This window comes from Microtus ochrogaster, linkage group LG1 (assembly GCF_000317375.1).
Source record: "Microtus ochrogaster isolate Prairie Vole_2 linkage group LG1, MicOch1.0, whole genome shotgun sequence".
Lineage (NCBI taxonomy): Eukaryota > Metazoa > Chordata > Mammalia > Rodentia > Cricetidae > Microtus > Microtus ochrogaster.
In genome coordinates, this window is record NC_022027.1 from 44701782 (window position 1) to 44716611 (window position 14830).

General features: G+C 45.7%; 1 protein-coding gene across 1 annotated transcript in view; it reads left to right on the plus strand.

Annotated features, from left to right (window-relative positions):
- Positions 1-14420, plus strand: part of Parm1 (prostate androgen-regulated mucin-like protein 1) — an 87567-nt gene extending 73147 nt beyond the window's left edge. The window contains exons 3-4 of the mRNA XM_005359485.3: positions 2942-3020; positions 12591-14420. Of these exons, the coding sequence (XP_005359542.1) occupies positions 2942-3020; positions 12591-12675 (164 nt within the window). The 3' untranslated portion in view covers positions 12676-14420. The remainder of the gene's footprint in view (positions 1-2941; positions 3021-12590) is intronic.
- Positions 14421-14830: the final 410 nt, after the last annotated feature.

Consider the following 14830-nt stretch of genomic DNA (forward strand, 5'->3'; position numbering starts at 1 on the left):
CACACACACACACACACACACACCACCACCACCACCACCACCACCACCACCACCACCACCACCAAGTGGGGCTTCCCAGGACAGACAGCTGCTGAGGGAAAGCTCAGAACACAGACTCTTCTAGGCTCAGGCTAAATCTCCTTCCAGAAGTCTCCAACTCCTGGGGTGAGGATAGGGGCGGGGATGGAGGTGTGGAGGGTGGCTCATGAAAAGATCCCCAACTTCATCACAAACCATTTTGCCTTTTACTTTTGCTTCACCTTGTTGGAACCAATTCTCTAAAGGGTCCTTTACCCAGCGTCCCCCAGGAGCCTACCAAGTAAAATGTCAATGGTAACCTCCGTCTCTGGTAATAATGATGATGGCACCTGTGGCCACCACGGAAGGGTGGCCTTGAAGATTTGCACCTGCTCCTGGAGCTGGATGACCAGAGTGACGTGGAGAAGCAGGACGCTCTGTCACTGGCTCTCTCCACACACACAAAAAGAACAGCGCTTAAGTTGGGGGAACTGCCTGATTTATTTTAAAAGGAAGGGGGTATAGAAGTAAGCTGGGTAAGTGGCAGAGGTGGGGAAGACCGACACCCTGAAGAAGGTCAGACCTCAATGTCCCACATGAAACTCTTTTTAGGGTGGTTGAAGAGTCTTGGTGGAGCCAGCTATATTCCTTTCCTTTTGGGAGCCCGGGGGTAAATTAAAAGGGTGAGTTTTTTTTTTAAAAAAAAAAACTGCATCTAATCACAATGACTGCATCCTTCTCACTCGTCAGATGCCCCCTCGGCTTACCTTGTGGTTCTAACCCTCCCTTTGAAAGCTCTCAGCAGACTTCGTAAGAGGCTTCCGTGAACTTTGGATTGTCCTAATTTCAGCACAGTTTGGAGGCCAAGAAGCTAAGAGCTGCCTTTCAAAACAGGAGTGGAGGTTTTTCATAAGAGGACGTGACCTCGGACTTTCTCCACTTGACCAGATCTGTGCATTGCAGCAATCGGCACCACGATCTTCTCAATGCCATCGAAAGGGGGAGATAACTGCAATCACCCATCTGGCTCAAAAGCTTCTAAAAGCGAAGATGTAGAGACGCAAGCTGTCCTGGAGTATGCACGCTCTGCAGTGGTTGATAAGGCCAGTCTCCATGGAAACAGCAAGCTCTCCTCATTGTCTTCAAGTTAGCAAAGGCCCTTGGCTCTCCCCTGTAACCACTAGGACTGTAGATGCCTGATGTAGCCTTTCACCTAAAACTTGAGGGGAATTACTAAAGAGTTAAGTAGTGGCTTTGCTTCTTGGCCCTGCCCTACTTCTTTTGGAAGTGGAAGGGATGAAGGAGAAATCAATAAGCACAAACCATTCATGGAAGGAAGGTGGAAATAAAAGAGATGCCAAACAACTTACAATTGATAAATCTTTAAGGATGTGGGGGAGATTCATCTTTAAGGATGTGGGGGAGAGGAAATGGTCCAGGATCATGCATTGAACAGTTCTTCAGACTGGTGTGTGTAACATCTCATTTCCCTGTAATATAATTGTGTGTGATGAGCAGAACACGCAAGTCAATCCAGCTGACTCAATAGCTCCTGGTCACATAGCCAATCATGGTTCTTCACGCATGTGTGTATGGCATATGCATATGCACGCGTGTTCACATACACGTCTACATATTTCACTCCATATCTCTCAGCTTTTTCCCAGGCATTTAAGAACAGCTCCATTCACTTGTTGAATCTGTAAGGAGTGTACTAAAAGAGTAAGCAGGTGTATTACACCAAAAGTCTCCTGAAATATTTGAGGACAAGAATCTAATGGATCATTAACACTTCTAACATAGAATAAAAGAAAAGTATATACATTATTAGCCAAAAACTCATACAGAAAGGGTGCTGTACTCCAAAGATATATTTGGGGCCAGGATGGTTATTTTTCTATGGTCATATGCCTAAAGGGTTGGTCTGTCTGCCTCTCTACTTACCTTCCCATTAATATTGCTTTAGGAATCAGATTCAAACTGTAGCAGAAAGCATGTGTGTCCCTTTATAACTGTGTTGCTACAGCAATGACAACAAAAGTATTCCCTCAACAGTTGACCTTATTTTGCATACCAAACTTGACTTCATTCTCTATAATCCAAATTTACTGTTTAAATATGGATGCTGGCCGTATGTCCCAATGAGAAGCGTTGGTGTTTTTTTCAAATGCTTTGATCTGATGGCATCTGCGAAGTTTGCATGTCTCCTTCTGAAGTAACCCCTTCAAAGCGGACACTACTGAAACAACTGTGTGGATCCAGTTTTATTAAAAATTCAGCTGCATTACTTCATAGTGGCGCTTGAATAGGACACCTTTCTCCCGATCTTTCACAAGGGACCCAACAGCACCGGAAAAGGAGGACACTGGGAGACTTAAAATCTCTTTGCAAGCCAGGCGGTGGTGGCACACTCCTTTAATCCCAGCACTCGGGAGGCAGAGGCAGGCAGATCTCTGTGAGTTCGAGGCCAGCCTGGTCTAGAAGAGCTAGTTCCAGGACAGGAACCAAAAAAAGCTACGGAGAAACCCTGTCTCGAAAAATTAAAAAAACAAAACAAAATCTCCTTGCCCTGCAGACAGCAGTGCTGGCAGCTGACCCCCCCCCCACTCTTCAAAAGAGTGTGAAATATCACTGTGCACTGACCTTCGTATTCCAGAGCATCCAGCACGTCATGATAAATGCTAAAATAAGTACTGGCTGCTCACTGAACCTCACTTTGCTGCCTTGTTTTATTTTGTTTCGTTTCGTTTTAAGTTGAGTAACAGAATTGAAGTCCCAGCTTTGTTCTTGTTCTAACTTCCATCAGAATGGTCTGAGGTAAATAGCTTTTTCCTCTCCCAGAGGTGATGTGGCTAGATATTGGGTACTCTAGAGATCACCAAGCTAACTCTTTCATTATCTTTTCTGGGCCTTTTCCTTACAGGCAGTATCGCCGCCATCACTGTGACAGTCATTGCCGTGGTGTTGTTGGTGTTTGGAGCTGCGGCATACCTAAAGATCAGGTGAGGCTCCTTCCTTCTTGAAAAGAGCAAGATTCCTAGGAGGCTCCAGAATGACGGCTGTTTCGCCATGGGCTTGCTCTGTGATGGGCATCTCATCCCTCAGAAATACTGTCAGGGAAGGGAACGTGGCCAGTAGACTAGCCCCACATTAGACAGGGATGAACAGTTTGTAGAAAACACTTGAGTATAGGCATGATGATGTCACAGGACAAGGTTTACATAGAGTTTGGAGTCTCTGTGCAGGCGCTCTGCCCTGAAATCACATGATTGCTCTGGGAAAGCCACACACCTCTGGGAACTAAGGCTCCCTCAGCTGTGGGCAGAGCCACTGGTTGCTCAGTCTGGATTTTCTGCATGCTCATTGATTAACTGGCAATTCATCTATACAAGGCATGTTTATTAGTCTAGCCAAAATATAAAAACTAAAAGGAAAATGTAGCATTTTCTAGAAAACTGGGATTTGGCACCAGATTATGGACCTTTATTGTTAGTTTTTAAAACATTTTCTCCTATGAAGTGAAAGTCAGCATAGAGGGTAGATGTGGTTTTATGTCCTTAGTTAGACAGAAAGTTACAATATGCTTCACGCCCTGTCCTTATTTCCCATCACTCTGTAAAAATCCAGACGTCCTTAAAGTCATGTTCCTCATGTTGAGACACACACACACACCATACAAACACACAGAGACCCACATACATTAGACAAAGACACACACACATACCATATATACACATACATTGAGACACACACACACACCATACAAACACACAGAGACCCACATACATTAGACAAAGACACACACACATACCATATATACACATACATTAGACATAGATACACACATATCCATATACACACATATACCATACAGACACACATACATTAGACATAGACACACACACATACCATATATACACATATACCATACAGACACACATACATTAGACATAGATACACACACATCCATATACACATCGGACACAGATGCACAAACATCAGATACACACACACCGTATAAACACACACATATATTAGACACACACACACACACACACCATATACACATATACACACATATCAGATACACACACGTACCATACAGACACACATACATTGGACATAGATACACACACATATACACATGCCCATCAGATACACACACACACACCATACAAACACACATACATTAGACATAGACACATGCACACACACACACACACACACACACACACACTCCTGTCTTACTTCTTGTCACCAAAGCTGAGTTTCTTCCTCACAGAGCATCGGCTGCTCCTACCTCGTCCCCCTGTGCTTGTCTTCTGTAAGAGCACATCTCCTCATCAGCCCCTCATCTCCTGCTGTCACCCCAGCCCAGCTCACCAGGGAATGCCTTTCTCTTCCTTCCCATAGATTATCACTTGACATCAAATCAATATAATAATGGTATCAAGAAGAGAGAGCTTTGTGGTATCGCCTCTATCTAGGGTACAAAAACAGAAAAGGGCAGTTTTCGAGGAAAAATGGAAACAAAAAGGCCTGAGTTATTCATGTCCAAAAGCCTTTATAAAAGCACACAGACATTTCTTTCAGATTTAAAAACAAAAACTCTTTGTCTTCATTAAGCCTGAATATCTTTGAATACCCAATTTAGTTTAATAAATCACGCAGTTGTGAGTGGTACTCTCCACTCTATTTAACGACTGGTTCGCTGCTATAGATATCTTGTGTTTACGAGTTAAGTGGCTTCGTTGCTACTTTACAACAAGAGTATGCTAAAAATATATCCCTGCCCCAGCCAGAGAAGCTTATAGATAAATTAAAATCATTTTTTCAACTCACTGATGATGATATTCTGCAGAACTATAACACCAAAAGACATGACCTTGGTACAAATGTCCTCCCGCTTGCTATATTCTACGCACACATACAAAAAAAAAAGATTAGCAAAGATCAGCTAAAGAACTCTTCGTCCTGACTTTAAGCAAATTTACCATTTCAGACAAATATCTGCAGGCTTGAACAGTAAATATTCAGATTCTAGACGCTGGGCGATGCTAGTTCAAGTCCCAGCCCCACCATTTTATAGCATCCTATGCATGGCAAATCATTAGTCCTCACGCCCTCACCTGTGCAGAATGGTGGTATAACCATCTGGTGGGCATACTAGGGGAATGAATGGATACTGTGTGCCAAGAACAAGTCCTGCCATCATCACCATCATCACACACACACACGCACACACACACACACACACACACACACACACACACACACACACACAAACGTTTACTGATTGCCAGACATGCGGCAGGCATCTCTCTGAACAATGGGACCATCTCAGTGATTCAGCAGGGCCCTTCTATCAGAGAATGAACCACACTTAGAAAATTAGCATGCCTTTACAAATTGTTCTGTGAGCTGAGGAAAACTCTGTAAAAATGCTGTTTTTAAACTATATTTCTCTCCAGCCCTAACACCAGATAAATTTGGGGGTAAAATTGAACGAATCTTTACTTTTCTCCCCCATGTCTCTCTTTTCCAAATGTAGAAGGCCCACCGTGACGTGAGCATAGGGTACTGCTTATGTATTGATCTATCCACCGTGACGTGAGCATAGGGCACTGCTTATGTATTGATCTACCCACCGTGAAGTGAGCATAGGGTACTGCTTAGGTATTGATCTACCCACCGTGACGTGAGCATAGGGTACTGCTTATGTATTGATCTACCCTCATTTGCACTGTAAAAGTAAGGATAAGGTAGTCACACCCAAGCATTGGAAAACCCCCCAAGGAAAACCCCTTTCGACTTCTCCATTAGGTTTTTGTAGGGAAAGTGGTGATATAAGTAGGTTAATTGTTTTCATGAGTCTTAGACAATGCTAAAACCCATTCAAGTGTTATCTTGCCGGATTCTTGGAAAATACCTCTGACTGAGCCTTCATCAAAAATATAGTCAGCTCCATTGATGTCTGCCCCTCCCTGTGTGTGTGTATATGTTGTATATGTGTGCATGTGTCTGTGTGTGTATGTGGATATGAGTATGTGTGTGCATGCATATGTGTAACATTAGGCTTGGCTTTGCCTAGAAATTTGTTTTGTTTCTATCATCCCATATTCCTAAGGACAATAGCATGGAAGTGTTCTCTTATCTGGGGGACTCTTATCACCTGGCTACCAACTGAAATTTCAGGTCACGCGGGAGCTGTTAGCTTATGACCTGTACCCACAGGCTACAGCCCTGGCACAGCCAATGTCCCTGTGAGTGCAAAGCCACTGGAAAAGGCAGCCTTGCCTCCCAAACCCAGCGCACCTCTCCAGCTCTGCTGACGGGGCTTTACCTTTCCCTTTCTCCCCAAGGGCTCGTTTCCTCCAAAGGCACTGGTAAACTCATTAGCTATTTGTTTTCACGCGTCTGTTCTCCAGTGACCTCTGACCTCCAGTCTTATCAGTGTCTACTGTCTGGAGTACTGTATCTTTTAATGCCCAGAGCCTTCATAGGATGGGGCTTATAGAATTGACCTTCCCGAACTTTCTTAAAGCTCTTCTGCTATGGACCCATCTTGACCGGCAGGAGTTTCATGTGGAAGGAGAGAACAGGAGCTCTTAATGCTCAGCACCACACTGGCCTTTCTCCTGTCGAGCTTGTCTTGAGATTGGAATGATGGGCGTCAAGTGCCAAAGAGGCCATATCTGGGCAGTATCTGCCCTGTGCCATAATGAGACACTTAACTCTGGAGTATGGAGGATTAAACTGGGAAACCTGCGCATGTTCAGTGGAGCGGCTGAGGGAGCTGCTGGGGGCGGGGCGGCTGATTGCTGTGTTACCCATCTGCTCAGTGAGATGGTAGATTCCAACAAGAGGCTGGCGGGATGACTGTGTCCTTGGCGTCCCCACTTGGTCGTCACAAAGGGTTCACAGTTGTGTGACTGTGCACTGTGTGGCAACTTCCTTGCGATGCTCTTTGTACACGAGGTTGCGTCTGTGGCAGATGTTCATAAGCAGACATCCCAGGCAGTCTCCACTCCAAGGCTCATTTGCAAATTTAATGGGAAGCAGAGGCCCTCCCTACCTCGTGCAGGAGGGTGCCTTTAATTAGTGAGGATTGAAGAGCACTGTAAGTCAGTTGTGTTTTGTGGAAATGGTTCAAATCTGCTCCGCTAGGAGATAAGCACCCCACACAAGAGCCCACATCTGCAGAAGTGGCTGGCGCTGTGATTAGGTGCGTTGCTAACCTTCCACAAAAACTCAACGTCATCTCGATTTTTAGACACAGCAGGGCCTGGTTCTCCACGTGTCTTTGTTAGAGGTTCGCTGCCTTGCTTTGTGTCTCACGGTGACTGCAGACAGCTTCTGCTTGTTCTTGGCTTTCCTGACAAGCCCCGGACAGTTGCCAAGGCCAGGGTCTTTTAGAATTTGTTGCCCACATGCTATTTTCAGGTTAGCTTTTGGAGTTCTGGGGGTCATTTGCCCCTCGCCCCTCTGTGGCTTTCTGGCCTCTGCTGAATAAAATTGCCAGTGGGGGTGGAGGCAAATCACAAACAATTCCCAGTGATCCTGATCCTGATTAGGTGCTCTCGACGGGGTCCTTATATCCACATTTCTAGCTAGACCACCAAGGATGCCCAAGCTGATGGTCTAAGAATCATACTTTGAATAATTCTGCTTTATCCTTATATCCCGACACTTCTAAGAAACACTTGGCTGTGGAGGTCTCCCAGATGCACAACCCTGTCCCAACACACCTCAGTGACTCTGAATGAACTAAGGGGTGTTTGGTTTACCCAGCCTTTTAATTCCCACATTGCCTGGCTCTAGTGAGGCCTCCTCTTGTAGCCTCTTCCTTACCCTTTCCATACTGAGTTCCTGGATGCACCTTCCAGCTGCCTTCCACTTCCTTTCCAGGAAGTAACCATGGGTTCCAGCCTCTTCCGCTGGAGCCATAAATAGCCTCTGGTCCCCCACCCAAATATGAAACGAGAGCTTTAGAATATAACTCACTGCGAGGGACTACAGTTGGTCAACAGCAAGAGTAATCTTAGAGGCTGGGTTGCCTGTTGGGGTGCAGGTGTGAGGAAGTGGGAGCCCCTTGTGTAACCCATACAGGTTTTCACTAACCACTTCTCCAAAACTGGATCTCCAGCCCTCATCTGTGGTGATGGTCTGAACCGTGGGATGGTGTCCCACAGATAACTAACTGTAGTGTGAAAGTGATTGGCTATTGGAAGATATGTTTGGAAATCATAGCTTTGAGAGGAGAAAAAAACAGACTATGCAAGAAGATTTTGAAAATAATGTTTGGAAATGCTCCCATCGTGGGGATTTTGGTAGAAAGAAACAGAACTGTAAAGTCTATAAACTCTGCCGCTAACTTGCTGCGGTAACACTGCCTGGCCCCTGTGGCCTCAGTTTTCTTAGCTTTAAAACTGTGCCCCAGAACATTGATGTCCTAACTTGGACAGATCGTTACACAAAGCACAGACCTTAGATGATGCTGACGGACACCACTATCATGGCTGCCTGCAGTGTTTAATTTTCCATGAATTGAAACAGTCAATGTGAAAAGTCGATTGTCTTTTTAACAGGGGCCTGGTAGATGCAGCACAAATGTGTTGGGTGTCCCCGTCCCCAAGACTTGGCCCTCATTCCCACCTCTGTCTTTAGGGTGTGTTCCAGACGTCCATGGGACTCATCCCTGGTCGTCTCAGGTGTCTACTCAAGTGATGCCTTCATGAGTCCTTCTCGGCCACCATTCAGAACTGCAAAGCCCACCTCCCACTGGGAACGCCTCGTGCCTTGCTTTATTTTCCCCATGACATTTACCCCACCTACCACATAATTATTTGTAACCTAGCTATTGTGCCCCATCTCAGAACGTGAGGTCCCTGAAGACAGGTATGTAAGTGTATCTAGTTGGTCAAGGTGTCCCCAGGTTTCCAAAATCGGGTCCCTTAGAGTAAGTTTTCAATGAATAGTTCACTGAAAGGATCCAGGCAGGGATGTGGTGGTTAGACATCGGGAGTCACTGGTCCAAACTGAGAAAGGAGACAATGACCGCTACACCAGACATCTTTGCTAATGGAAGTCAGGGCATTTTCCCTGAAATAAACCCTCTCATAATGTCTGTGTTTCCTTCCTGCTTAGCTCATGGTAAGCACTGATGACTGACAAGTGGGTCTCCCCTGCCAAAAGAGTGGGGTGGAGGCTTTGGGTGTGCCCTTGGAAAACCAGCAGGGGTTTTCTAAAAATATTTGTTTAGACTCCAAGAAAGTGAAGCACCACACTTAGCATCAAGGACGATAAAGAAATGACAAAAAGAAAAGAAGGTAAAACAAGAGACTGGTCAATTTTCTCTCTCAGGGTCTGCCTTTAGCTAACTGAACCTTGTGCACAGTAGAAGCACAGACGAGAAGGTAGCGCCATTGACTGTGGGCACTGGGGGCTCTGAGCTAAGTGCTGCAGAGCCACAGCGTACAGGGTCTGGCTATAATTCTCCTCCTCCTTCCTCTCTTTAAGTCGAGTGGAGCCTTTGACCTCCAGCATTCTTTGCTGATTTTTCCCCCACGTTGCCAGCTTTGTATAACATCGCCACAAGCCCTAAGAACCCTCTCTAGTATTGACCACGTTGACAGCTACACAATTTCTTTGCTACTAGATATAAACTGTCGCCTCCAAATATTTACCCTATAACCATAACATCAAGCTTAACACATTAAGTGTACAGATAGGTACCGATAGTTCATTTAAGAGGAACCAATTCCTAAATGAAAAACACAGGGCAGGTACTCATCTGTATTGAGAAATCACATAAACGAAATTGCTTTTACCCAGGAATAATGTCACTCATGCCGACGGCTCCTCAGATTGAAATTAGATAAAGGATGTTGTCCTACAGAGTCAAAAGAAGGTTTTTATTATCAGGTCCCCCATAAATAATAGTGACAAAGCCCTCTAAAATCCTTCTGTCTGCCTTTCCTAACGTTAGCCAGGGAGGACTTTGTTCTTTTATGGCTTAGACTCTGCCTGCACATGCCCCTCTGGAAAGCGCACCACGTCAATCAAAATGGGCCATGACTTAAGCTCTGGCACTAAGCACCAACTATTCTCCCCTCATCAGGTACCCACAACTGAGTTTCACTTCCTCTGCTCACAGCAACCTCAGATTTACCCAAGCCCAGCCTGAACCCCCACAAGAATCCCAGTTCTTGTTCTAGCCCCTGAATGTGTTAAGAGCAAACCTTGCGGATTCAGTGCATTTCCCGTTTTTGTCTTTTTATCCCCGCCCCCATTTTTGTGTGTCCATACCCCTCGCATTTCTTTTCTCACTCAACGGCACTCACTGGTCAAATGCAAAGGTGATGAAAGGGAGGGAAGCCAAGTCTGGTGCTTTTCTTCATTCTCCGCATGTTTGTAACGGAGATGCCTCTTTCAATGCCGCGAACTCAGGGCTAGCATTGTCCCAAGGGCCCAAAGCAACCACAGGCTAAGATCTGGTGGCCAGAGGAGCATTAGTCCTATGGCCTCACTTTGCCATAGTAACATTTTATAAGATCCAAATGACAAGAATGTCAGAAACCGGATTTCTTCCTATGCCTGCAGTATAGCTTCAGTGGCTCTGCGCTCTGTGGCCCTGTGTCAGGCTTAGCATGGGCCTGTGTGAGTTGCATTATAATAAAAGCTACAAAGGCCAATGTTTATTGTGTGCCAAGCCTTTAAAACGCATTACCTCATTGCCTCCTTCTAACAACTTGAATGCATTTTTTAACTGTCCATTTCATAAATGAAGGAACAAAGGGGTCAAAAACCTACTCAGGACATACATCTGTTGACCAAACTGACAGTCTATGAGAATAAAATTATATGAAAGAGATTAAAATGCCACAAGACGTTAAATTACCTTCACAAGGCGAAGCAGGGGCTCCCTATCAATGAAGGCACAGGATTATTAGAAATATGTTTACCGGACTTACAGCAGTAAAGTCGTGCTGAAGCACAGGGTGGACGCCAGCGTTACAATGCCTGGGGTTTTATTTTCTCATGGGGCAGCTCCTGTTTCTCAGTTATCCGACTAGTGGTTGTTTGGAACAGGAGGTTTTTAAGTAAGTGGACGGTTGGCCATGACTAGCACATGATCTTCACTTACCAAAATGGCCTCTGCTCTTCCTGTGTATCGAAAGGGCTATAGCATGTCTAGCCTGCTCCTTGTGTGCCTTCTCTTTGCCACATCCACATACATGTGATTGTGAGCTGATAGTGTAAACGGACTGTTTTGTGGGGCATTTTCAAGTTTCCATGGATAAAGATAGGGTCCACCGAGTCAGCTTACAGGAACTCTACTGGAACTCTGAAACAAATACAGTGCGGATCTTTTCTGACAAACTGTCGTCTCTGCCAATCCCTGGCTGAAGTCAGTAAGCTGCAGGGGAAGGGCAAGTGTTTTAGTAGCCTATGGAAGTGGAGCAAAGGTCTTTTGTGTCCCTTCGGTTGTGTTTCTACTTTGCTTACTGTTCGCTTCTGACTGAGAGAAGACTTTGGGGACTGGGTATGTTTTTCTGTGCTGTAGTTAGCATCCATGATTTCCAATTCAATCTCAGCCCCCCGTGGGTATAAATTCAGCTCTTATCCCTCAGGTTCTCAGAGTCTGATTGTCACCTCAGCCTGGCAAAGAGGGCAGCCTACCCAGGCTCTGGTGGGGCATTGACATTGTGGGCGGCTATGACATGTGTAAGAATTCACACACCAGCATGAACCTCGGAGGCACCATGTGCGTGTTTACGTTGTTGTTTCAATTCTGTCGTTCATTTTAGTCTTTAAATGTCCAATGCCATTCCCAGGGAAGCGCCCGTCTTTGTGAAGAGATTCGCTTTTGTGAGAACTCAGGATACATCTTAGTCACTCCCCGTGTCTTCCGCAGACCGTTATGGATGACTTACCGTGTGCCAGATCTTGTAGATGCTAGAAATAGAACCATGAATAAACATAACAAGCAAATTATAGCTACCCTCATGAAACACGTAGTCTAGCTGAAGAAGAAGAGCAATTACGGAGCAGATCAATTACACTTCCCGAAGGCCGTTTTCCTCATCAGAGAAACACTTCTTTCCCCGAGGCTTGATTTTGAGGATCTACTAAAAACTGAGTCTAGACTCACTTTACAAATGACAAGGAGACACCAAGAGCAGTGGTAACAGCAGTATCATCTGTGACTGTGTGGATATCACTCTAGGGAAAATTAGCCCCGGGACCTACATCAAGATCCTGGGCCCCTCGCTTCCCTTCCCTTCCCTTCCTTTCTTACTGGACAGCTGTGGAGATGGAGTCTCCCCTCCCTTCTCTTGCACTGGAGATGAAGGAGAAAAAGACTCAGCCAATCTCAACAGAAAGGGCCAGGCCGGCTCCTAGGTGGATGTTGATAACTAGGGTCAGCATAGTCCAGGCTTATCCTGCTGGCCAATCTCATGCCTTTCCCTCTCACGGACCTGTGAGCATCCTGGGTTCAGGCTAGGGGTGTTAACTTGTTAACTTATGGTGTGATGATCAGCAAGTGACATCATCTTCTTCTCACACAGGCATTCCTCCTACGGAAGGCTGCTGGACGACCACGACTACGGGTCCTGGGGAAACTACAACAACCCGCTCTATGATGACTCCTAACAAAGGAAGGTGGCTGGGCACAAGAAATAGCGGTCCTTTATTTATAAGTGCTTATCCAGTAGAATTAATAACAAGTACTTGATGCTCATTGAACGACAATCGCAAGCCCTATTTTGTTGGTATGGTTGTTTTTTTGTTTTGTTTTGTTTTGTTTTCTCCTCCCTCTCCTCTGGCTGCTACTCCAACATCCCCCTTCTGGTACAAAAGAACCATTTTGGACAGGCCAATGGAGGCCGATTTGCAGCAGGCACGGGCCATCTTTGCACTGAGTAGGCTGGACACCATGAGGTGGTGGCTGCAGCCCCCACTGCAAGACTCATCGGAAGGACTGAAAAAAAGGGCTCAGGCTGCCCTGTTGGGGATTTAGTTTTGAGGGGAACTTTTGGTTTGGGTTATTTCTTAATCTTCTCTATAGGAAATTACACGGAGGATCAGTGGGAAGAAGAGAAAGGAATCCCTGAAGGCTATCACCCTGTGTGGAGGAAGCAAGGGCTTCTTGATTTCTTTGTAATCCTTCTTTGCCTGGCTGTATCTGACAGGATGCCTACTTGGTCCTACAAGCAGATAGACAACTCTTAGCTGCCTAATTAGGAAAGATGAAAGACAGCTGTACCCAGGAGGAGCCCAGCAGGCAGGAGCAAAGCAGCCCCAATGGGCTGCTGTCAATCTTAGCACGCTCACAACCTGGTCTCCCCATCCAGGCCACTGGAAGGCAATGGGGATCCCAGCCACTGGCTTTGAGAACAGTTACAGCACAGTTTGAAAAGAGAGACTCAGAGGTGAGCTTGAAGAACAGCAAGGGAGAGGGATGTGGAGAATAAGGATGGGGGAAGAAGGGAGGGACCAAAGCTCACAGGGACCCTCTTGAAGGAAGTAGGAGCCAGCTCCCCATGGTAGTGGGAGATACCTAAATCCTGGAGGAGCCCAGAGAACTCTCACTTCGCACACATAAAGCAACGGGTTGGGGAATGGCTATATGCTATTTTAAAACAATGTTTAAAAAGACAATTAACCTTCCATAGGAAATAGACACTGAGAATTGCCTGCTTATTCCCCCTAACATCTATCTACCTTACTCATTCTTCCTTTTAATAAAAGAACACCGCTGGGTCTCTAGTCTCAAAATCCTGTACAACAAATTTTGAGAAATAGACGTTTTCCTCCATCGGCATTTGTTTATTTCACTTATTAACCATCAGGAAGTGATTTTGTCTCCCCCGGCCCCCAGCCAGGAACATTTGAAAATGTCCAGTGGCAATTTTTGACTGCTACCACTTATCTTGAAACACTACTAAGGAGTGGAGGCTGTGGCTCCTTTGCACAGGACGAGCTGCGACCACAAAGAGCCTCCTAGGCCGTCACATCAAAGGCTGACAGTGAGACCAAGATGTCTTGTGATGTCCTTGTGATGTCAAAAGACACTCACACATCAGTAAAACCCTTTCATTTTTAACAAAGTGAAACATCACTTTTTTTTTCCTCCAGAGTGGTAGCTTGTTGACAGATGGGTCGCTGTCCGGCATGTGCAGTTGCCTTATATTGTTAGTGTTTCTAGAGAGCTTCGCTACAGAGCTGCACCGCTGGTCAGCAGCATCTGATCCTGGGACCCAGCATCTCCAATTTCATGTAGTAGAGAGCATGCATCTTAAAATATGTTACCATGTCCTATGATGTCACAGAGAACAAGAAATCGTCAGTTTTTAATTCCTCAAACAGATCCTGCCCCACCACTCTGTTGAAAAAAATAAAATAAAAGAACACTATAGTGCAATCCTCTACCCCTCTGGTGTGGAGATCACAAATAGGGGTACTGCCCACAGCCTGCCACCCGGGTGCTGGGGGAAAATCTTCCTAAATCTCAGAGGTGCCAAAAGAATCAGAGGTCATCTGCAAGCAGAGAGGAGTTCGAAGAAATTAAGATAACCCTGAATATGAACAAACAAGGGCGCGCGCATGCGCGCGCGCGCACGCACACACACACACACACACACACACACACACACACACACACACATGAACCTCCTCATAAAAACTACAAGGGTATGCCCTCTGGCCATGCTTGACATTACCAGCTGTCCCTCATTGCTACCCTGATCGCTTCACAGGTCTCCAGTTAGGCAAAGGACAGGCCATTCTACATCTCATTTTCCTCCCC